The sequence below is a fragment of the Myotis yumanensis genome, unplaced genomic scaffold, assembly GCF_028538775.1.
Source record: "Myotis yumanensis isolate MYYU_CA2020_CCGP unplaced genomic scaffold, mMyoYum1.0.hap1 SCAF_19, whole genome shotgun sequence".
Lineage (NCBI taxonomy): Eukaryota > Metazoa > Chordata > Mammalia > Chiroptera > Vespertilionidae > Myotis > Myotis yumanensis.
In genome coordinates, this window is record NW_027223770.1 from 22,207,745 (window position 1) to 22,232,145 (window position 24,401).

At 49.4% G+C, this 24,401-nt stretch overlaps 2 protein-coding genes across 5 annotated transcripts in view; one reads left to right on the forward strand and one right to left on the reverse strand.

The window, feature by feature from the left end:
• Positions 1 to 14,590, forward strand: part of SGSM1 (small G protein signaling modulator 1) — a 53,637-nt gene extending 39,047 nt beyond the window's left edge. For 2 of the 4 annotated variants that reach the window (XM_070399759.1, XM_070399761.1), the window contains 10 exons: positions 425 to 553; positions 918 to 1,100; positions 2,363 to 2,431; positions 3,012 to 3,599; positions 4,611 to 4,735; positions 6,621 to 6,703; positions 7,958 to 8,067; positions 9,534 to 9,630; positions 10,725 to 10,892; positions 12,528 to 14,590. In XM_070399759.1, coding sequence (XP_070255860.1) covers positions 425 to 553; positions 918 to 1,100; positions 2,363 to 2,431; positions 3,012 to 3,599; positions 4,611 to 4,735; positions 6,621 to 6,703; positions 7,958 to 8,067; positions 9,534 to 9,630; positions 10,725 to 10,892; positions 12,528 to 12,616 — 1,641 coding nt within the window. In that variant the 3' untranslated portion in view covers positions 12,617 to 14,590. The remainder of the gene's footprint in view (positions 1 to 424; positions 554 to 917; positions 1,101 to 2,362; positions 2,432 to 3,011; positions 3,600 to 4,610; positions 4,736 to 6,620; positions 6,704 to 7,957; positions 8,068 to 9,533; positions 9,631 to 10,724; positions 10,893 to 12,527) is intronic. The other 2 variants (XM_070399760.1, XM_070399762.1) reach the window with 2 other exon arrangements.
• Positions 14,591 to 14,801: 211 nt separating this feature from the next.
• On the reverse strand, positions 14,802 to 24,378 carry LHFPL7 (LHFPL tetraspan subfamily member 7). The gene is made up of 4 exons (XM_070399763.1): positions 24,258 to 24,378; positions 19,108 to 19,325; positions 18,167 to 18,305; positions 14,802 to 15,979 (listed from the first exon to the last, which is right to left on the reverse strand). The coding sequence occupies exons 2-4, from the start codon at positions 19,306 to 19,308 to the stop codon at positions 15,717 to 15,719; spliced, it is 603 nt and encodes a 200-aa protein (XP_070255864.1). The 5' UTR covers positions 19,309 to 19,325; positions 24,258 to 24,378; the 3' UTR covers positions 14,802 to 15,716.
• Between the last annotated feature and the right edge of the window lie 23 nt (positions 24,379 to 24,401).

The window sequence follows — 24,401 nt, forward strand, 5'->3', positions numbered from 1 at the left end:
CTGGGACCTTTCAGTCCTCAGACCAACGCTCTGTCCACTGAGCCAAACCAGTTAGGGCTTTTCCTTTTTTCTTTAACAAAAATGAGTTCACAGTAGACATGATCTGCATCTTGTTTTTTTCCACCAACAGTACACATTGAACATCATTTTGTGTAGGTTCTCATAGATGCACCTTTCTACTCTCTGTGTGGTATTCCCATGTCGGGGGTTACTGTTCTCCCGTTGGTGGGCAGTTGAGGGGTTCCCAGGGCTTTGCTCTTTCATGTCACATTGTAGTGGATATTGGGTGCCTATGGCTTTGCTCATTCATGCCAGGGTTCCTAAGGGCTAGGTCTGAAAAGAAGAACTGCTGGATCACAGAGTCTGCCCCTGGCTTTCTGTTGACCAAACAAACCCTTTGCTCTCCCCTGTCCCCCCACCACAGAGTTACGAGGAGCAGGAGCTGCTGCGCCTTATCTACTACGGGGGCATCCAGCCCGAGATCCGCAAGGCCGTGTGGCCCTTCCTGCTGGGCCACTACCAGTTCGGGATGACAGAAGCGGAAAGGAAGGAGGTTGGTTACCCTGAAGGGCACTGGGTCTTTGGCAACCGAAGGAGCCAAGTACTGTGAGGCTGGGGGAGCTCTGGTCCCATTTTGGACCAAGGTAGGGCAGGGAGCTGGGGGGAGCCAGGAAGCTCAAGGGCAGCGCTCTCCAACAGAAATACAGCACAAGCCATGGATGTCATTTTTTAAAAATAAACTTTTATTTTGAGATAATTGTAGATTCACACCCTTCTTTATTACCTTCCACCTCGCCTTCCTGGCACATAGTAGGTGCTCAGTTAATGTGGGTTGAATGTTATGCCATGAATGTTAGATGGGTGCTGCCAGGGCTCAGGGTCCCAGCACTTCCGGTGACCTTGCATCTGCCCTGCAGGTGGACGAGCAGATTCATGCCTGCTATGCACAGACCATGTCCGAATGGCTGGGCTGTGAGGCAATTGTGCGGCAGAGGGAGCGGGAGTCCCACGCAGCCGCCCTGGCCAAATGCTCATCAGGGGCCAGCCTGGATGGTCCCCTGCACCGGATGATGCACAGGGACTCTACCATCAGCAACGAGGTGATGGGCGGCTCACCTGAGGGAGTGGAGGGTGGGGTGTGAAAGCCAGGATCCTCTCCATCAGGCTGTGGTAGGAATGGTGAGGGCTGGGTGCCTGGGGCCTGGGGACAGAGCCTCACCCCTAGTTTTTGGGTGGAAGGAGACTTTGTAGTTTGACAGACCTAAGTTTGAACTCTAGCCCATTTTCTAGCCGTGATGCTTCAGGCAAACACCCATACTTCTGGGCCTCAGTTCCCTCATCTGTCAAAGGGAAATAATCATTTAGAGGGGAGGTTTGTGCACAGCTTAAATGAGTAGTGTACATAAAGCACCTACCACAGTGCTAGACTTCCATTTATTCAACAAATGCTTATTGAGTGCCTACCGCATGCCAGGTACTGTCAGGAATGTTCTGAGATATCGGGAATACTTCAGTGGCCAAGTCGGACATATCTGTTCTCATAGAGTCTCCAGTTTAGTGGCCCAAAGCAGGAACTGAAAAAAAAGTTAATTCTCTTCACTAGTGATGTATTAGCTATCATTCTGCTACACTAATACTGCATAACAAGCAATCCTCAAAAGTCAATGGTTTCCAACAACACACATTTCCTTTTTCTCGTGAGTCTGTGTGTCAGCAAGGCAGTTCTGAACTCTGAAGGTCAACTAAAAGTTTTGTTGACCTTCACAGAGCGCTCTCACCTGCCCGGACTGACTCAGTTTCGCTCCACGTCTTACCCTTCAGCTGGTTACCTGGTATTTTCTCTCAGTGAACGCAGATTATAAAGAGAGACATACACAAGCTCTTTTTCAGGCTCTGCCCTGGTGACTTTGCTAACATCCCATTGGCCAAAGCAGGTCACACGGCCAAGCCTAGCATCAGAGTAGGCAGGAAGTAGAAGTTATAGGGCAAAAAGCACAAATACAGAGTGGGAGTAAAAAAATCAGGCCATTCATACAAGTTACTCTGTGTCTAACTAAAATGTTAGCCAGAAGTCTCAAGTAGAGAGCAGTGAAAGATGGGGTTTCCTGCTTGCAGGAGTGGGAGGTGGAGGCCCAGGGACTGGTGGAGTGGCCTCCGAAGAGGCTCCAGGGAGCAGACAGTGAGACCCCCACCCCTTTCATTTCATAGATAGGAACCTGAGGGGGGCCTCCTGAAGTCAGGAATAGAAATGACACTAGACTTCTGACTCCTGCCCCAGCAACCCCTCCTGAGCTCAGTGCAGGGGCTCTGAGCCGGGAGGCTGCAGCCTCACCCAGGCTCCCTCCTACCTCTTTTCTCTCAGTCCTCCCAGAGCTGCAGTTCTGGCCACCAGAACATCCGCCTGCAGAGCGACTCCAGCAGCAGCACACAGGTGACCTTCCCAAGGCCACGCCCCCTACCTGCCCATCACCCTCCCTCCAACCTGGAGCAATAATGGGCTTGGATGCCCATCATCTCCGAGTCACTTATGGTTTATTTGTTTTAGCCGTTATACTAGCATTAAAGATTGAGTTTTTAATTACGCACGTAACCATGAATCCATTTTCCCTGTAAAGAAGTTAAAATATTGCAGAGAAAGCTAAATTTGGCTTTGACTTCCATCATACAAACTTATGTGCACATAATTTACGTAAAATATTAGTTAACAACATAAGGAACAGGTTAAACAAAGCATATTATATCCATGTAAATTCCTTAGTCATCCCTCCACAGAGTCAACTGCAATGCTTCCTTGCTTCTTTCTGCATTTTCATACAGATAGATTACTCTTTTATTCTTCACCAGGGGGAGCATGTATCGCACCTTGTGCTGCCTCACTCCTTTTACTGACTGGGCAGTATTCCATCACGTGCATGTTCCACATTTGAACCAGTCCCTGTGATGAGTATTTAGGTTACTGCTGGAAGCAGTGTCCCTCCTAGTCCATCTGTCTTTGTGCACCTTGTCTTCAGGTGTTCGAGTCTGTGGACGAAGTGGAGCAGGTGGAGACAGAAGGCAGGTTGGAGGAGAAACAGCCCAAGATCCCCAATGGGAACCTGGTGAATGGCACCTGTTCCCCGGACTCCGGCCATCCTTCCTCCCACAACTTCTCCTCTGGCCTCTCGGAGCACTCGGAGCCCAGCCTGAGCACCGAGGACAGCGTCATGGACGCCCAGCGCAGTGCCTCCCTGGTGCCGCGGCCTGGGGACAGCAGCGTGGACGAAGGGCAGAGTAGTGAGGCCACCACTTCCCGGGACGAGGCTCCCCGTGAGCAGCTGGCCGTGCAGGACAGCCTGGAGAGTGACCTCCTCGCCAATGAGAGCATGGACGAGTTCATGTCCATCGCAGGCAGCATGGACGTGGCTCCGCCTGAAAAGGAGGGCCCCCCGATGGAGGGCTGGGGGGGCAGCGAGGTGAAGTGCAGCCGGGCGGACAGTGAGGACAACCTCTCAGAGGAGCCCGAGATGGAGAGTCTCTTCCCGGCCTTGGCTTCTCTGGCCGTGAGCACAGCTGCCAACAACGAGGCGTCCCCTGTGTCATCCAGCGGTGTCACCTACTCCGTAAGTGTCTAGAATTCTCCGCTCAGTTACCTACAGCTGCAGTAGGGAGGGAGTGCCACCCCAAACCTCAGTTTCCAGACAACCCTGGTTCATTGCATTTTCCCCATCACAGAGAGTTCACGGTGGAAACCCATCTGGGGGGAATGATGATAAAATACTTAAAGAACACAGCCTTAGCCGTCAAACAGTCCTGGGTTTAAAGTGACCAGTTAGACAGGTGCCTTCATCTTTCTGAGCCTCAGTTTCCCTATCTATCTTCCTGGGTTGTTTTCAAAATCACTGAGTCAGGTCCTCTGTGCCTACCACATTGTGAGCACTCGATCAATCGATAGCAGCCCTGATGATGAACATCTTGACTTACACGCAGGTCCAATATCTTCTAAATCTTTGAGTTTGGCTCTTTGGAGTCCTGCCTCAATGTGGAAAGTCTCACTAGACTCCTTACCTTGAGGGTGGGGGAGCCACACCACCATTAAATCCAAGCTTAAATGTTCCCGTGTTGGCAGCTTCCCTCAAGCAAAAGCCAGCTTTGGTATTTTCTTGCCTTTTTGGATTAATTTTGGCCTTTAGATGTTCTTTTATTTTCTTCCCATATCATTGAGCCATGTCATCAGGATTTTGGGGTCAAGGCATCAGGTCCAGCCTATTTCCAGAATCGGACTTCAGTTCTTCCACTTATCCAGTCTTCGGCAGAGAGGGGCATACTTCCAGCTACAGTTACAACTCTCTTTTAGTTTCTTCATCTATAAAATGGGAGTAATGCATCCATGCACCTCAGGATTGCTTTGTGTTATCAAAGAAAAAAATTAAAAGAAAATTCCTCATACAAAGCGAAGGGGATTTCTTAGAAAACTAACAACAAAAACCAAAACAAACCCTCAACTGGGCCAGGTAGAGGATGTCCTTACAGTGACGACAGGAGAGGGGAAGGGGAAGGGTGAGAATCTCTAAAATTAGCCTCTGAGAGGAGTTGGGGTGTAATTGTTTTCTTCCCTTCCTGTGGGCCGGCAGCCGGAGCTGCTGGACCTGTACACAGTGAACCTGCACCGCATCGAGAAGGACGTGCAGAGGTGCGACCGCAACTACTGGTACTTCACGCCCGCCAACCTGGAGAAGCTGCGCAACATCATGTGCAGGTGGCTGGGGCCGGGGCCAGGGCAGGGCTACATCTGTAGGGGATCAGATCGGATGGGAGGGTAGAAGGTGGACTGCGGAGAGCCCAGCTAGAACTGCAGCCTCTGCAGCTGGCACCATGCCCACCAGATCTTATTCCAGCCTACACTGACACTATAACAGTCATAGTAGTGTTAATAATAGAGGACATTTATTAAGCACGTACTGTATACCAGGCTCTGTCCTGAGCCCTTCACCGACATCATCTCTCTTAATCCTCACAACAAGCCTCTGAGGTAAGTATTATCCCCCTTTATAGGTGAGCGGGAACTCATCCCCACATCTCTGGGGCTCTGGAATCTGTGCTGTATTTTATTAAGCCAAGACCTGGGGCTACTTACTACTTTTCATTAAAAGTTATTTTTATTTCTAAAAGTATGGAAGTAACCCAGGCTGATTAAAAACCTAAATCAACCAAGGAAATCAGTTCATAGATATAAAGAGAAACTTCTCCCATATCCAGCCATCAATACCACTCACCAGAAGAAGTAAGTACTGCTAATATGTTAGGGAATATTCCTCTAAAGCTATATATATAGCATAGATAGTATATTATATGACATGTAATAACATCATGTTTTATAGTGTAAAAAATTGTTTACCTACATGAAATTATACTACAAACTTTCTCTACCACTTGATTTTTGCACTCAGTAATACATCCTGGACTTCTTCCCATGCTACTCTAACTTGGTTTGGCAAACTACTATGCCCACAGGCCAGCTCCAGCCCATTACCTGTTTCTGTAAATAAAGCTTTATTAGAACCCAGCCATGCCTATTTGTTTGCATAGTGCTGTGACTGCTTCTGCAGAGTTGAGCAGTTGAGAAGAGAAGATGTGGCCTTCAGAGCTGAAAATGATTGGTGTCTAGACCTCTCAGAAAAGGTTTACTAATCCCCGCTCTAGCACATTCTTATTAATAAGCACCACTGCTTAACTGTTCTCTATTACTGTCCCCCAAGAGACCAAAAATTTAGTCTAGGAGGTACAAATATAATGTAACATACTAATGTTACATTAAAATGAAAAACTACTGGGGGAGAAGGAAGGATAGACTGATTTTTGCCAGGTTATGGCATTGGGAACAATCATGGAAGACACCACATAGGTGGTGACAATCGAGATGGACTTCGACAAAATTAGGAAAAACTGAAGAAACCATTTGGCCTACAGGTTAGGAGCACATACCCTGAGATTGCCTGGGTTCAAATCCTGCCTCTGTCCTTTATTATTAGGCGTATGACTCCGTGTGTGTCACTTATCTCTGCCTATCTCCATTTGTGAAATGGGATAATAATAGTTCCTTTTTTGTATTATTCTGAAAATTAAATGATGCAATATATGTGTATAGTAGGCTGAGTAAACAGTAAATGCTCAGTAAATATTCACTACTTTTAAGTGGCAGATGGGAATTTAAGACAGAGGGAACTGTGAAAGCACAAGAGCATGAGCGTGTGCTTTATCTGTACAAGTTAAATAGTTCGATGTGGCCAGAGAGGAAGAAATACTGGGACGTGATGGGTGAGACTGTGAATATGGAAGGGAAGGGACTGTAAGTGCCTTGGGCCCCCATTTAACGGTTTGGATATTGCCTTGTTACACAGTGGAAGACTGTGGCAGTTTTGAGCACTCAGTGACCTCCTTGAGCTGGGCTTTGGGAAGGTCATCCTGGTGCTGAGCATGTGATGTTTGAAGAGAGTGAGATTGGGGATGGGCATGCAGGCAGAAGGTTGAGGGTGTGGTCCAGGTGAGGGGTGGGGAGCTGGACCACAGAAGAGGCAAGGGAAGAATGGGTTGGAGAGGCAGGTTGTGGGTGTCCACCCTGAGCCCCTGTGTCTCTGTCGTAGCTACATCTGGCAGCACATTGAGATCGGCTATGTCCAGGGCATGTGTGACCTCCTGGCTCCGCTGCTGGTCATTCTGGATGATGGTGAGTGTGGGGGTGCAGTTTCATTCCTACTGCAGGGGGACGGGGATGGGCGGTGAACTTCACTTTGTGTCAGGACAGGTGCTGAGAAGGCCTATCTGGTGAACACATCAGGGTCCTCATGAAATAAAAAGTCCTCTGTTCCATCATGGCCAGTGCTGAATGCCAAGTGCCCGCCACCTAGCCAGGACGTTGCTAGCCACTGATGGTACAAACAGGAATGGGAATTAAAGAAAAAACCCAGGCCCAGCTTAGAATGACATGTGACCTATGCGGTCTTTCTCCCAGTAACCCATAATCCCAGTCTTATCATGATAAACACATCAGACAGACTCCAGTAGAGAGGCATTCTAGAAAATACCTTACAAGTACTCTTCAAAACTCTCAAGGTCATAAGAAACAAGGAAAGCCTGAGAAACTTTCATAGCCAAGCGGAACCTAAGGAGACATGACAAATATGTCTTCCCTAGATGGGTTCTTAGAACAGAAGAGGGGCATTAGGTTAAAAACTATGGTCTTTAGTAAATAATATATTATCAGTGGGCCATCAATGATAACAAAGGTACCATATTGCATATAAGATATTCGTAAGAGGGGAAACTGGGTGTGGAGGTATATGGAAATTCTCTCTATTCTGTTCTCAGTTGTTCTGTACATCTAAACTGTTTTAAAAAATAGTCTAAAAAAATGAATGTGATCCTACTATGCCTTGGGAAACCTCATAACTCTCCCCAAAATTACTAGGTGTTAAGAGAAAAAAGGTACCCCTTTTAAATAAATGTTTTAAACACTGGGTTAAACAATATGAAAACAGATTTCTTTATTGTAGGACTTCTCAGAGCTTTTTCTTTTCTTTCTTTCTTTTTTAACGGTACAAATGGCATTTAGTTGCAACAGGAAGTGGAAAAGGAGGGGATATGACAGCTCCAGATCCTGTGGTGGCTTCAGACTCCGTGGCTGTCCTCGGAAAGCAAGCTTTTTCCTAATATTTGTAGTGACTCTCAAAGCAGCTTTTCTCAACATTATTTTAGCATTTTTTTGCATAACATCCTTCCAATATTGATGTTTCCTATTGTAATACAGAAGTTTCCAGACATGAGAATTTCATGAACCCTGCCTTGAAATGGATGCACCAGGATTCCATTGTCCATGTGCTTCTCATGTGTGGCCAGCTCAGGGCCTGCGACCATGACTTTGGGACCTGCAGTTCCTTGGGCAGTGGTGGAGTTGATGGTTTCTCCTGTGCTCTTTCCCCAGAGGCCCTCACCTTCAGCTGCTTCACAGAGCTTATGAAGAGAATGAATCAGAACTTCCCCCATGGAGGCGCGATGGACACACACTTTGCCAACATGAGGTCACTAATCCAGGTGTGATTCAGTCCTCTTCAATAATATAACTTATTCCAACTCAACCCAATGGGCCTCAGGTCAACTTAATAGCCACTCCTAGTTTAACTCAACTTAGTAACTCAGCCCAGCTGAGTTGAACTCAAAAAATCAAGTCTGCCCAGCCAGTGTGGCTCAGTGGTTGAGCATTGACTTGTGAACCAGGAGGTCAGGGTTTGATTCCTGGTCAGGGGACGTACAGGGGACAGCCGATCAGTGATTCTCTCTCATCATTGATGTTTCTATCTCTCCCTCTCCCTTCTTCTCTGAAATCAATTAAAATATATCTTTTTTTAAAAAACTCAAGTCCACTTAACCTCTGAATTGAACTAAAAAATTTAGTTCAGCTCAACCTTAAGTCAACAACTCAAATCAATTCTACCAGATTCATTTTCACTGAGCATTTACTCAGTCCAGGCACTAGGACCATACAATGACCAAGACACGGCCCCAGCCCTAAGAGGATGTTTGGTTGTATTGGTCTTTTTCCTCAAAGTAATGTTTGGGTCTATTACACATACACACACACACACACACACACACACACTTTTATTGAGATGTAGTTCACATATAAAATGTACCTTTTTAAATGTACAATTCAGTGGGTTTTAGAATATTCACAGTTGTGAAGCCAGCATCACAGTCTAATTTCTGAACATTTTCATCCTCCCAAAAAGAAACCCCATACCCAGTAACATTAGTTCCTCTCCCCAGCCCCTGCAAACCACAAGCCTACTTTCTGTCTTACACATTTATCTTTTCTGGACATTTCATATAAATGGCATTATACAATATGTTGCTTTTGGGTCAGGCTTCTTTCACTTAGCACAGTGTTTTCATGGTTCATCCACGCTGTAGCATGTAGTATTTGTTTTTATTGCCAGATAACCTTCCATTGAGTGAATATACCTTTTTTTTTATCCATTCATCTGTTGATGGACAGTTGGGTGGTTCCCACTTTTTGGCTATTATGAATAATGTTGTACATTCATGTACACGTTTTTATGTGGACATACGTTTTCATTTCTCTTGGGGATATAAATCTATATGCAGCCCCACCATTTTACATTCCTACCAGCAGCATATGAGGCTTCCAGTTTTCTCTCCATCCTTGTCAACACTTTGCTGCCTGTCATTTTTATTATAGTCTTCCTAGGGGTGTCAAATAGTATCTCATTATGGTTTTATTTGTATTTACCTAATAACTCTTGACATGGAGAATTTCCCATGTGCTTATTGGCCATTTGCATATGTATTTTGGAGAAATGACTGGGTTAGGTTGAGCAAGGCTGATTTCTACTTTAAACCCTTTGCCCATTTTTTACTGCACCTGGTTATTAAGGGCTGTATGGTGTCCAGTATGGGGATGGACCATCATTTATCCAGCTGTCCCCTCGGGTCTGGCCTTTTCTCAGGAGGTTGATGCCCACTTTTCCTTCCTCTGACAGATCCTGGACTCAGAGCTCTTTGAGCTGATGCATCAGAATGGAGACTACACTCACTTCTACTTCTGCTACCGCTGGTTCCTGCTGGATTTCAAACGAGGTACAAACTTCAAACTGGGGCCTGGTTCCCAGACTCTTTGTAGCAGAACCTCAGGGAAAAGATACTGCAGAGCAAAAGCTAGTGTAAGAGAGCAGTACCTACTTACTGAATTCTTGTTATCAGTTCGCCTACCTTATCTTGCAGTGACACCATGCAGTAGTAGTATTGCAGTCCCCATTGTACAGATGAGCAAACTGAGACTGAGACAATCTGAACTCCGAGCTGGGAGGAATAGAGCCATTTCCCTTCCATTCTATGATGCTGCTTATCAGAGACTAAGAACTCTGAAGCCTTTGGAACATGTTTCACATGGGACTTAGATATTATGGAGAACACAGTACATTGCTATTGCGCTAATTTGGGATGATACTAAGAATAACATCTAACACATACGGAGGTGTTCGTTAAGTGCCAGGCACTGTGCTGAGCCATTTCTATGTATTATCTTGTTAGTCTTTTACTACCATCACCATCACCCCACTTAGAGATGAGGAAAGAGAGTATCTAGCCCAAGGTCACCTTGATGGAGCTAGAATTCAGACTGAGTTTATTGGGCAGAGAAAGTCTTGCTCTCTTCTTTTTCTTTTTAAATGACATTTATTGGGGTTACATAATAACATTATGTAAATTTTAGGTATACAAAGCCTTGCTCTTAACCATTGCTCTATTCTAGCTCTCCACTAGACCCAGATGCAGCAGCCAATTCTGTGTACAGGGGAGAGGGGAGATACACCCCCCATGGGTGCTAAAAGAGATGGGAGGGTACAGGAAGAAAGGGGGAGACTGGTCAAGGGGTAGAACCGGGATAGGTTAGTGTCAGTCAAACTGCTTAATTCTTCCACTTGCAGAATGTCAGAGTTGAAAACTTACAGCCCACCTTATTTGTTAGCCCATTCTACAGATGGGGAAAACTGAGGCTTTTGATGGTCAAATTGCAGAGTTAGGTCTCCAAGCTCCTGGCTTGAGCTCTGCTGCACCAGGACAGAAGCTCAGAGCGCAGCTGGCCTGGGATTTTTCCAGAGGGTGGGCAGCACCATGAGCCCTGTGGCTGACTCTCTCCCCATGTGTGTGTGCGTTGGTGTCTGTCTCGGCAGAACTCGTCTATGATGATGTCTTCTCTGTCTGGGAGACCATTTGGGCAGCCAAACACGTCTCATCCACCCACTACGTCCTGTTCATCGCATTGGCTCTGGTGGAGGTCTACCGTGACATCATCTTAGAGAACAACATGGATTTCACAGACATCATCAAGTTCTTTAATGGTACCCACATGACCGGGGTTTCATATGAGGGGTTCAGGCTTCTAGAGGGCCCCTTCTTGGGGCCTTGGGAGGGATGGAAATTTACTGAGATTGACACACAAGGAGGGGCTGGAGGGAGTTCTGCCCACTTCTTGTGTCTCTTCCCAATGGATGAGTCGACCTCCTGTAATGCTGAAGATATGTCTTCCCCTGGGATCTGGCAGAAGGAGCAGGGATGTTGAAATCGAGCTCGGGGCAAACCCTGGCTCTGCCACTAGCCAGCTGCGCCCATGGACAAGTCACTTCCCTCTCTAAACATCTGCTTTCTCATCTGTGAAATGGGGTGGCAGTGTCTGCTTCAGAGGGTTGGTGTGTGTAGGAAAAGCAAGCAAAGGAAAGCAGTTGACGTGAATAAAAAGGGCATAGCCTTGGAAATCAGAACAGATGTGGATTCTGATCCCAGCTCTGCCACTCAGGAGTTGGGGGACCTTAGGCAAATGGCTTCTTGTCTCTGGGCTTCAAATCCTGGAGGAAGAAAATGGTGCTAGACCTCAATCACAGAGATGTCAGGAGAGTTAAATGTGACATGAATGAAGCCCATCGCATGATAGCTAATCCATATAAGGGGCCCATAGCAGGAAGCTGTTGTTACTGTTTTTACTATTTATAACATTTTTTTTTAACTAAAGAAGCTTTTGGAAAAAGCAAAAGGAGAAAAAAAGCCATCTGTGACCTTCCCCTGGAAACATCATTATTTTATTTTAGAATAATTGTAGATTTACAGAAAAGTTGCAAAGAGAGTACCAAGTGTTCCTGATGTCCCTTACCCAGCTACCCCTAGTGCTAATAATAATAAGTATAGTTACTGATGGGGGTGTGCACCCGCTGGGCTTGGCCCGCCTTCTCAAGCCTTGGAATTCGGTTGACACCACCACCTTCATTCCCTGTGCCATGTGATTTTCATTTGTTTCTGAAAACCTAGCTGTGCAAAGCTATAAGGTCATCGACAGGAATACAATGTAGTTAGTAAACTCACTCACTCTAGTGTGCAATAGATGTGGCCTATTGCGGTGTTTCTCTCTAAATTTTTCTGGGTTCACAGTGGTGCTCTCAGGTACCTCGGCACCCAGTTCGGGAACCAGGGTCTTACTGCCTTTTTCCTCTGCTAAATGACTTTCTTATGATATATGTCTAAGTTTATGATTATTCTGCCTTAAAGATTTGACCATTTTGTGTGGCTCTTGATAACTTTCTTTCTTTCTTCCTTTCTCTCTCTCTCTCTCTCCCTCCCACTTCTTTTGCTTCCTTCCCCTGACACTTCTAAGCATCTACTGTGTGTCCAGCATTGCTTTCTTAAAAAGTTCCCAGGGGATGGGAAGACCTAACATTTTTAAGTGTGCACTGAACCGACGTCATCTCATTTGATCTCACAGTAACCTAGTGAAGCAGGTACTGTTACAATCCCCATTTTACAGATGAGGAAACTGAGGTCCAGAGGTGCCTTAGGACTTCCCCAAGGTCTCTGCTTCCCGATCCCTCTGGGGCTGAAGTCAGAGGACAATGATGGGAACACCCCAGAGACCCTTCCATGTGCTGGAAGTGTGTCCCGAGGATGGACACAGAGGGAGGCTCACGGGCTGTCCCCTTCTCTTTCAGAAATGGCCGAGCGACACAACACCAAGCAGATCCTGAAGCTGGCCCGGGACCTCGTGTACAAGGTGCAGACTCTGATTGAGAACAAGTGAGGGCCGCCTCACTCAGGCAGCCTCAGCCAAGCTGCCACCTGCCTGTCGTGCCCACTTTGCCTCCCAGCCACCTGGGGAGCGAGGTCCTGGTGTCTGTCTGTGAGCATGGACTTCTGTGCAAAGAGAAACTGGCCCGACTTTGGCCGCCGGGCAGGTGGGGTCGAGGGCTTGCCCCTTGAGTTCAGCCTTACGTTTTCCTGTTTGACCAAAGATCGCCCGTGTCTGGGATTTCTCCTTGCGGGAACTGTCGGTGGATGGAGGGAACGTGTTTGTTCAAGGCCTCCAGACGTCTTCTCTGTTCTTCTCTCCCCGTCCCTCCAGACTGTCTTGTCAGATGAGACTTGGGATGGGATTGTTTTGGAAGTTGGTGTAGGAGTCTGTGGGGTGCCCTCTGTACTCTGGAAGGGGCCTTTGCACATGTTCCAGAACAGCCTGGAAGACCGGCTGGCCGCAAGGTTTTTGCACTTAGCACTGTTGACATTTAGACTGGGTCATCCTTTTGGGGGGGGGGGGGGCGGGCGGGAGGGTGTTCTGCACATTGTAGGATGTTGAGCAGCATCCCTGGCCTCTACCCACCAGATGCTAGTAGTACCCTCCTCCCCACCCCATTGTGACAACCCAGAATGTCCCCGGATATTGCCAAATGTCCCCACAGCTTAGAGGAGGGGCTACCAGTGAATCTCCCAACCGGTTCTCTTTCTACCTAAGCTGCCTGTGTCCTGAGGCCCCCTCCCATTTAGGAAAGGCACGCGGGAGGCCTCACACATCTCCCCTTGAGGGGTGAGATTCCGTCTGCTGTATTCTCTCGTTTTTCTCCTCCACCGGACTCTGGAAGAGACTTCTTTTCAAGAAGGGAGTCTTCCTGCGGGGCAGTGGGATCCCAGAAGTGTCTGCAGGTGGGAGACAGTCCGGGGCTCTTCTGGGTTTCACCAGAGCGCCCTGTGATCCCCCCAGGAAAGACTGCCTCTCCTTCCACACGTGGGGTCTGGTGCTCCAGGAGCTTGGAATGTGTGTGTTGGTGCAGCTGTTCCCCAAGTGCCCTTGCTCACTCAGGACGAAGGAAGAGGAAGACAGAGGGCAGCCAGGGTGATGTGTGTGTTTTCCACGGTGGCTCAGTCAGGAAATGATCCCCGCCACGTCTTCTCTCAAAGGGTCGCCAGTCCACAAACAGATCCTGAGTTCGGTGGCTCAGCTGCCCACCCGTCCTCCGGGAAAGTGGTCCTGCCCACTCCGTTCTGATAATGCACCAGAATCGGGGGCAACAGAGCCAGGGAACTGCTCTTCCCAGGAATGGCAGGTCGGGTTTTGGAGATGGCAGGAGACACGTAACACACTGAAGCATTGACACGGGGTGCTTACTCCTCCCACCCTGAGCAAACCAGGACCGGAGAAGCCCCTGCCCTGCGTGCTGGGGAAGCTCTTCCCTCGGTCACAGCGCCTCCAGCTGCATCTGAGTCCCCACCTTCCCCTAGTGGGGCTTCCTGGGAGGGACAGACAAGGCCCAGAGGGCCCTCGCTTCCGAAGAGCGACCATCCTCTCACCCTGGTTCCCCAGTTTCCTTGGATGGGAAAACTGTGTGAAAGGCCCCTCCGAGAAAAGTGCATTCTGCCACATAGCTGCTCATAGCAGGGGATGTTTCGTTAGCACAACCCAGGGCCTAGACCCTCTGGTTCTTACTTATTTTTTGACAGAGTAGTCACACAGCACAGCACAAGATTTCCTCTCTGCCTTCTCTCGTGGTGTCCTGGGACACGCCGTGGTTGTGGCCTGGACTAACTGCTCTCTGTTCAGCTCTCTGCTTCTTCAGGTGTCCGTGAGCCGCGTCGTCGTCGTGTCCTAGAGTTGCGTGTGTGGGAGTCGTTCTGTCTGCTGCGTGCCCTTCTTTCTCAGTGTTACCAGCACATCTTGTAACTGTTTACTGAAGAGTTGTGTCTATATAGAGAGAAAACATATATAAACCAAGAGGTGTGTGAATCTGAGTTGTTTTTGTTTCTGTGTTTGGGGGAATTTTTTTTTAATTTGAAAGAAATGTTTGTTTCTGAAGACTCCGTCCTCCCGCCGCAGTGGCTCACATCCCCAATGGACACAAAAGTTCAAGGCAGGTGAATCACTTCGCATCCTTGTATCTTAGCTGTTCCCACGAGTAATGCTGCAGAACAGACCACCCCAAGACTAGTGGCTTAAAGTGTACATTTATTTAGCTGGTGACTCTGTCAGCAATGTGGGCTGTGTTCAGCTGGGAGGTTCTTCTGGTCTCAGATGGACTTCATGTGTCTGTGATCAGCGGGGCAGCTGGGCTGACTGTTGGCCAGGACAGTGGGGCAGCCGGGGCCCTGTGTCTCATGTCCTCCAGCTGGCTCTCTCAGGCTTGTTTACATGGCCATGACGGCATTTCCAAGACAGTGAGCAGAAGTGTGCAAGGCTTCTGGAGACCGAGGCTCGAGATTGGCATCAGGTCATTTCCACCATATTCTCTTGGTCAAAGTAAGTCACATGGCTGAGCTCACACTCAGAGAATGGGGAAGTAGACTCCACGACTCCATGGGAGGCTTTGGAAAGTGACATTGAAAAGGGGTGTGGGCCTGACTGGCACGACTCAGTGGTTGAACATCGACCTATGAACCAGGAGGTCATGGTCAGGGCACATGCCCAGGTTGCAGGCTCAATCCCCAGTTTGGGGCATTCAGGAGGCAGCTGATAAGTGATTCTCTCGTCATCGATGCTTCTAGCTCTCCCTCTCCCTTCCTCTCTGAAATCAATAAATATTTTTTAAAAAAGGGCTGTGGATACAGGTGGGGAAATCATTGAGGCCATTTTGCAAACAGTGTACCGTGTACCCCAAGGTCCATGCACAAGAGTGGTCCCCAGGTGGGGATGATTTCTTGGTTATGACCCCAGTTTCCCCGAGTTCCCATCATAACAACCGGATAAGGTCGGCAATATTTCACACTCCTCCATTTTACAGAAAAATACAGTGAGGTCCAGAGAGGTGAAGTGGCTTGCCTGAGGTCACAAGGAAGCAGTAGAGGTGGCATTTGAACCTAGGTACATCGTGATTCGTATAGCTGTAAAATGGGCTCTTTTCACTCCTGAGAAAATTTTATTTGCTCACTTCTGGCATAAGGATGATTTTCTCAGTGTCGCTGGAGAAGCGGATGATCCTCCCCTGTACTTTGGTCGTGCGGGGCCACCTGATGACGGCCAGGATGCTGGCCAGGACTGCGTTGAGGATGGCGGTCACATAGCCCCAGCCCAGCTGGCACTGTCCACTGCGGTACACAGAGGAGGCTCCACAGGCCTCCTTGGCAAATGGGGAGGCCAGGCTGATAGGGAAAGCCAGCAGGCCCAAAACGGTGGTGGTGGCTGGAGACAGCAAAGAAGAAAGCCAGTGTGTCAGGGCCTCTGGGCTAACCTTTCCTGACTCCCTCACTCATCCACCCTCCTGTCCACCCGTCCGTCCATCCATCCATCCATCCACCCATTCATCCATTCATTCACTAATTTATCAGCCTGTCTATCCCTAAAATTTTTTATTAAAGTATAGTTGGCATTCAATATAATACTAGTTTCAGTTGTACAACTGAAACAGTGATTTGACATTTATATACCTTACGATGTGATCACCACAATAAGTCTAGTAACGGTCTGTCACCATGCAAAGTTAATATCATAATAGCACATCTTTCCTTTTATCCACCCATCACTCAACTATCCTTGTGCCCATTTGTCCATCTACTCAGCCATCCATTCAACTATATTCTCATTCATTCATTCTCTCCATCCCTCTATCTGCCTATCCATTCACTCATCCAAACATCTATTCACCTTCCCCCCCGCATCTGTCCATCCATCCATCCATCCGTCTCCACCTTCCATTCATATTCCAATCTACCCATTCATCCTTATCCATTCATCTACTAAGACATCCATTGTCCACTTATCAATTCATCCATCCACTTACCCTCCCACCCATTCATTCATTCATTCACTAGTCCACCCATTCATTCACCACAATTGTTAGAGGTGCTGTTGTGGGCACTGATGATGCTAAGGAAATGGACCGGACACCTCCTCACGTTGGGCACTCCCAGTGCAGGAGAATCAGGTGAACCCTCAGCCTCGCTTGCTGCTCCTCAGCCACACCAGTCTCCTTGCAGTTCCCTGCACACCCCTGCTCTCTTGTCTCCGTGCCTTTGTCCCTGATGTTCCATTACATGAAATGCCTTTCTACATTTGACCATAATTCCCACTTGTCCTTCCAGACTCAGCTCAGGTGATGCTTCCTCCAGGACACCTTTAACATCCTTCACCGTCCTGGAATTTTTCTTTGCACCCTGTGCTTACCCCCGTTGTGCCAAATATCTATTAGTTGTACATGCCTGATGGACCCCATCCTCACCAGCCACTGTGCAAGCCTGGGCCAAGGACTGTATCTCCAACTATTGAGCATCTGTTACCGTGGTAGATGCTGGTGATATTAAGACAGACATATCCTCACCCTCATGGAACTGACGTTCCAGTGGAGAGAACTGGACAGTAATCAGGAAAGCAGATAAGAGATTTCAGGTAGTAAGTGCTGTGCAAAATACAAAGCAAGACAAGCAGGAGAATCTAAGGAGAGGGGAGCTCCTACCTGGAGGCCACGGAGGACCTCGCTGAGACAGAGCCCTTAATGAAGTAGGGAAGCAAGATAGGTGAAGATGTGAGAACAGGAGTCCACGCAGAGGGAACAGGCTGGGTGTATATGAGCAACAGAAGGCAGGCCGGGGTGGCTGGAGCACGTGGAGCCTGGCAGAGGGGGCCAGAGGTGAGGTTGGTAAGAGAATGGGGGGTTGACCAGGTGGAGCCTCATCGGCCACCATAAGGAGTTTGGATTTTACTCTGTGAGACAGGAAGTCAATGAAGGGTGGATGAGCCTGTCTGGTGGCAGGATCTGATGTCAGTTTTAACAGGATCCGTTTGGCCAGTGTGTGGCAAACATTCTAAGGTGGCAGGCAGCAGAGGGGCCCATGAGATGGTTATTGTTCTACTGCAGATGAGAGATGGTGGAGAATTAATTGGGTATGATTATCATCAAGGCCTGGGCTAGCTCATTACAGAGACTAAGTGTGAGTCAGGGAAAAGCAACTGTTCAGGGCAGATGCAACCCTGCAGTCTCGCAGCTTAGCAAGTGGAGCGTAGGCTAGATTTCAGCGTCTGTCAGCCCTCTGCTGGCACCCTGTGCAGTACCCGCGCTGCCCAGCTGTGAATGGTGGTCCAGGTAGAGATGATGCAAAGTGGATGGATAAGAGAGAAAAAAAGGGGGACCAACCATTATTACTGAGATTAGCTCAGGGCAGGAGAGCGTGCTGTTAAGGATAGCATCCCCTCCGCCCCCCGCCCCTGACCATTTCTGGCTTGCTAAAGGACCAGGAAGAATCTACACTCACTCCTAGGGCTTATCTCTGAGATTTGACCCAGGAGGCCAGACCTGCTGACAGGTTTTTCCCTTTCATTCATCATTCATTCCACAACATGTCTGGACTGCTTACTATGTGACAGTGGGTTTACCTGCAGCTGCCTGCACCCCCCGCATTTTGCCACTGCCCCTCCTTGGGCACAGCTCTTTGGGGGCCAGGACCCAGGACAGGAGGAGAATTGCATGGAAGGCCACCAGGAGCCAGCCTCCCAGGAGAAGCGCAGCTGAGACCTGCCAGGAGGAGAGAGGAGGGGGCAGGGTGTTGACTGGGTGGGGGCAGGAGGATGTTCCCCTGCATATTGACCAGCTACTGAGTCCTGGAAACCCCAAGAGGTCTGTGCTCTTATCCCCATTTTACACGTCAGCAAACTGAGGGCCAAGGAGGTAGGGTCATTGGCCGATGGGCACACGGCTAATTAAGTAGTAGAGCCAGGATTAAGATCTAGGTGTACAACCACCACACCCGACCTATACTGACTTCCTGCGATACAGCGGCTCACCTTTGTCGTTACCGCTTTTGAAGGCTGTATAATTTTCCTTACAGGTACTGGACTGGGAGTCCTGGCCCACTGCCCCCACTGTTGAATTTGGTAATGTGCCTCATAACAGAGACTTCCAACACCTTGGCTGTGGTTTTCCAACCTAGCAGTGCGTAGAGGGTGGCCAGGTAGGCGTGTGCAGGTTGGACACGGCACAACTCAGACGCACGGGGATCATAGATTTGCATATTGATTACAGTAATTCTCCAGCAGATGGCAGTTGAGTGGCCTAAAGAAGGGGCCCCTTGTCTTAATTTGTACAAAGGTGCTATATGGGCTGACAGCTGCTTTTAGAATCATCCTGGGTGTTTGCTAAAATGCAAATAGCCAGACCTGCCACCCCCCCCGCCACCCCCCCGCCACCCCGAGTCAGAGGCTCAGGTCAGAGCTGGTGGTGGTGGTGTAGAACTTGGCTTTGTTTCGCGCCCGTGGGTTTGACAGTCCCCCTTCCCTCATACCCCAGGTCCCAGTGAATTGATGAGCAGAGGACTCACCTTCCAGGCAAAGTCCGGAATGTCATCCAGGGACCTGAAGATCCCACAGCTCTGGTTCCAGCTGTCACCCTGAGGCCAGGAGCAGTAGGAGAGGACGCCAAAGGAGAAGGTGGGCGTCTGGAACCAGGCAGGGGAGAGGAGGCTGAGGGCCGAGATGCAGGTCAGGGAGAGTCCCAGAGCAACCCACACGCTGCCCACCATCGTGGCGTGTCAGTGACCTGGGGGTCAACGAGCAAGGTTAGTGTGGAGACTGTGGGGCAAGGAGAGGAACGGGGCCTTTAAAGGTGCCCCCCCCCCCCACCCTCTAGCCAGGGATGTGGTTCTGTGTTCATACCCCAGGTCATCCGACTCCGTTCGACCTCACAATGCAATGGGAGATGCTAACAACTGGAGAAGTGGTTTGTCCCAACAAGTCATGGAAGTAGGGATCCCAAGTCTCCGAATAAATGTTAGTGCTTAGTCCTTTGAATAATCCCACCCTGCTTTGCATGTCATCATCACTGCTCCATGCAAGGCCCCCTCAGTTCCATTCATTCATTCATTCATTCGTTCATTCATTCATTCTCTCTGCCCATCAAGCCTTGCACTGTCCAAAAGGACTGTTTCTATCTACCCAGAGGGGTCACCTTTTCTAAGTCACACAAACATGCTGTGTTTCTAGCAACCACCCTGCCCATTAATCCCTGCCAATCAATGACCGCTTTAATTATCTAATGTATATCTTTTTGTTCGGAGGTATTTTTGCAGGTATCTTTCATTTAAAAAATGGTATTATTTTAGAAAACCACATGGAGACCCAGAGAGGTTATGTGACTTGCCCAAGATCCCCTGGCAAATCAAGGGAGAACTAGAAATAGAAGCCAGTACTCCTGCCCCTGATTTATAGAAACACCCCTTCTTCCCCGAGCCATATCCCTACCACTCCTCTTCCCCAAGTTTGTGTCCCCGTGGCTAGATGAGAGAGAGAGAGAGAGAGAGAGAGAGAGAGAGAGAGAGAGAGGAGGAGGAGCGGAAGGTGGGGAAGGACTCCAGCGATGGATGGAGAACTGAGGGTGAACCATGAGGACAGGGAGAGTGTGATTGTGGGGTGCAAACTGCTCCAAAGGGAAGGCGAGACCCCACTTCAACCACTAACCAGCAAGCACCCCTTAGAGTCCCCTCCACCCCTCCCTGAAGGGGTGAGCATGACACCCTTCCCTCCACACCCTCCTCCCAGCCCCCTCCAACACGCACATCAACAAATACAGTTTATGACATAACCTCGAGCCACAAGGGCCTCTATAGTACCTGTTGTAGAGTTTTCCAAATGAGGAATGTGGATGCCACGGTGCCTCTGGTGGTCCTTGGGGGGACATATTCAGATGGCACCTGGACCCAGCTTTCAAAGTCACTCAATCATAAAATGCCAAAACTGCTTAGTTCTCAGCTCTCCTTCCATCTCTCTCTACATCTAAGACTAAGTCTTTGTGGAAGCTGAGGGGTCTTAAACTCCTCTCAGGCATTTATTTGTCCCCCTCCCTCTCTCTTTCACAAAGACAGGGAGCCCCGAGCAGGGGGCAGAGTCAGGTGGGGATGTGGGGATGCAGCTGGATTTTCCTTGTATTTATAGTGATGGCTTTGTTTTTGTTTTTGGCACAAAAGTGATTGCCCATTTACAATTGAAATTTATATAAATGAAAAAGTGAGTCAACATAAAGTCTAACCTACACAATAATAGAGGAAGTAGGAAGGTGGTATGCCCACGCTGTGATTGATGGCCAGAACTGAGCCCAGAGGGTTGAGCCTACCCAAGGGCACTCAAGGTCAAAAGCAGCTGAGCTGTCAGCCAAGCCAAGGGCATCTGCACAGACTTCCCAGGGCCCATCCTTTTCAACCTTAGTTTCACTTTAGGCCACTAAAGCCTGGCCAGCACTTTACACATGGCACAACCCTGGGCTTGGATGCCGGCCAGTCACTCTGCATTTCCCAGCTCTGTGACTGGGGCAAGTGGCCCCATTTCTCTGGGCCTCAGTTTCTCCATCTGTGAGAGCAGATTAGAAATCCCAAGGGGCAGGTGGCATTGGGTTCCATCACTGAGCAGGTGATGTTGTAGACAGACCACATCCTCCCCTTCCCAGTGCTGTGACCTTGGGGATGTCCCCTCACCTCTCTGGAAAATGGGGGTGGGGTTGTTGTGAAGGTCAAAGGGATAAAATCACGTGTGTGTTGCAGGGGGAAGGAGAGAGAAGCCTGGTCAGGTAGGTAGGTCGAGGTTATGTTGCCTAGACTTTTTATTCCCAGGATTAGAATAACCTCATGGCTGCTCTCCAGCAAGTGAGAGGTGGCCCTTTGAATGAGGGACGATGGATTTTTTTTTTCCCTCCTCCACCAAAACCGGACTCTCCTTGGGGTTTGGCAGGATCCCAAGGGGTGTAATTCCAGCCAGGAAGCCGGGGAGCCCAGGCGGACCGAGGCCCGTGATTTCGCCTCTTTGGCCGTCCCGGTGGCTCTCCGGGCGTTTCTGACCTTGAAAGGAGTTTTGTTCTCCAGATAATGTGCTCAATGTCACCTGGGAAAATCACGCTGACTGTCCAGGTGCCCAGAAAGCTAAATGAGGCATTATAACCCACAACCACATCCGGCCAGGCTCCCCTGAGCTGGACTCCAGCTGAGGGACGCTTGCAAGGGACTGGGCAATTTCTCCTCCTGCTCAGCAGTAACTGTCAGTGGCGGTCAGCGCTTCTTGCGCACCCGCCAGCCCAGTGCTAAACACAACACGTAGAGCATCTTGTTTCATTTAAGCCTCACGGCCGCTGGGTGCTAAGTCCTGTTGTCTTGGTTCCCATTTTACAGATGACAAAATGAAGGCTGATTTTATACCCGCCAGAGTGGCGGACCAGGGACTTCCACCCCGGGAATCGTGCACCTGACTCTGAGCCCTAAGCCCAAAGTGATATTAAAGGGTTAGATTAAACGTAAAATACCGAAGTGGTTTCCTGGGCCTGCCCGGGCGGTCGCCCCTCCCACTGCTGCAGCCAGGGAACATGGACAGTCCCCGGGGAGCCCTCGTCAGCCAGCGAGGGAGAGCTGGCATTTGGGAGTTCAGAGGTGGCTGCTAGTGCCTTGTTACGCCCCCAAGCCAAGCCCCTCTCTTATCCTGGCTTCCATATCCCCATCGGTCAGCTGAAGGGGTTCATCATTTATTCAGCGTACACATGCCCAGCTCTGTGTGACCCTCACAGATACAGTGTGAACAGAACTTAAGTCCCTGCCCTCAAGGAGCTTAGGGCTTTGTGGGCTAGACAAATAAACAGGGTAGAACAAATCTGGCGCATCTGTCCTTCTATCCACCCATCCACCCCACCCTCCCACCCATCCACCCAGGAACTATTCTAGGTGCTGGGGATTTAGCAAAATTACTGTCCTCACGGAGCTCGCACTTTTGGGAGGAAGACAGTAAGAAAGAAACAAGTCAACAAATAAGGTGCCAGATGTCAATAAGTGCCAGAGAAAAATGAGCAGAGAGAGGGATGTTGAGCGATGGGGGGTGGTCATGGAAGCCTCAAAGAAGGTGACCTTCGAGCAAGAGCTGAGGGAGGCAGCCATGTGGGCGTGTGGGGGAGGAATATTCCAGGCAGAGGGAGGAGCAGTGCAAAGGCCCTGGGGTGAGCGAGTGCTTGGCATGTTTGAGGAAGCAAAGGCCCGGGTGACTGGGAGGAACGAGGAAGGGGGTGAGTGGTGGGCCTCGTTGGCAATGGAGATCGTTGGCTTGGACTTCTGAGTGAGTTGGGGAGTCTGCCAATGGTCTTGAGCCGAGGAGTGACATGACCTGTCTTGTGTTTTAAGATCGCTCTTGCTGCTGGATGAAGAGTAGGTGGAAGGGAGGACAAGGGAGAAGCAGTCAGGAGGCAGCTTCAGACAATCAGGTGAGGGACACCGCTGGGTGGAATGGAGGGGCAGAGAGGGAGGACGGGGCAAGGAGTGGATGGAGTCTAGATCTTTGTTGAAGGTCAAGGGTCAAGCCAGCCGGAATTGCTGATGGAGTGGACTTGGAGTGTGAGAGACCACGATGCCCCCAGGGCTTTTGACCTTGGCACCTGGGACAGGGGCGCTGCCATCACTGAGATGGGGGAGGCAGGGTTGCTAGGAGAGGGACGGGTCTCTGAGTGTGATGTAGCCTAAGTGAAGTTTGAGGTGTGCATTTCACCAGCCCTTCGACTAACAGAAGCGAAAGGCATGCCCCACACCGAGAGAAAGCTCAGGGCCATGTTGGGGGCAGCATGGAGCGGGGGCACCTGATCCAGCCGGGGGCACGTGATGTCCAGGCTGAGATCTGAAGATGGGCAAGTCGGACCGGGGAGGACTTTAACCTGCACCCTTTGTCTCCTCCCAGTGGCACAGCCGGGTAAGCTGGATTTCTGGTTCTGTTCCAGGCTCTGGTACAAGTTGGCTGTGTGAGCTGGGTCTCATTATGCAGTGTAATGGCTCAGAGCCTCAGTTTCCCCATTGCAATGCAGTGAGTCTTTGTGCCCCTCTGCCCGCCCCCCCCACCCCCCCCCCGCAATTCATATGTTGAAATTCTAACCCCCAAGGTGATGGCGGTAGGAGGTGGGCCTTTGGGAGGTGATGAGGCCATGAGGGTGGTGCACTCCTGTGGGATTAGTGCCTTATAAAAAAGACCTCAGAGAGCTCCCTTAACCCTTCCTCCTTGTGAGGCCATTAGGAACCGGGAAGTAGGCTCTTACCAGACACCAAGTCTGCCTACGTCTCATCTTGGACTTGCTTCCCAGCCTCCAGAACTATGACAAATAGATTTCTGTTGTTTACAAGCCGCCCTGTCTGTGGTACTTTGTTAACAGCAGCCTGAACAGACTAAGACACCCACCTCCGAAAGGATGGCCAAGTCCTACACCAGCAACTTAACCTTTCAGATGTGATGGATTTCTTTGAAAATATGATTTAAAACTATGGATGCATTCCCCCATGCCGGCTTGTGTACACACACACACACACACACACACACCACATCACATCACACACACACCACATCACACACACAATAGTGTATGTAATTTCCAGGGCTCACGGACCCGAAGCGCTTTATGGCCCCTGGGAAATACCCCCCTCTCTCCTCTCCCCTGACCTCAGAACACTCTTGCTTCCAGACTCACCGCGCTTCAGGGCAAGCCCCTCTACCGTGGCCTCTTCTGCTCGGACTCCAGTGTTAGACTAAGTCTGTGACCTCGTAAGATGTCTCCTTGCCTTTGAGGGAAACACTCAGGTTGGTGAACAAAGCCCAGGTGTGTGATAAGCTG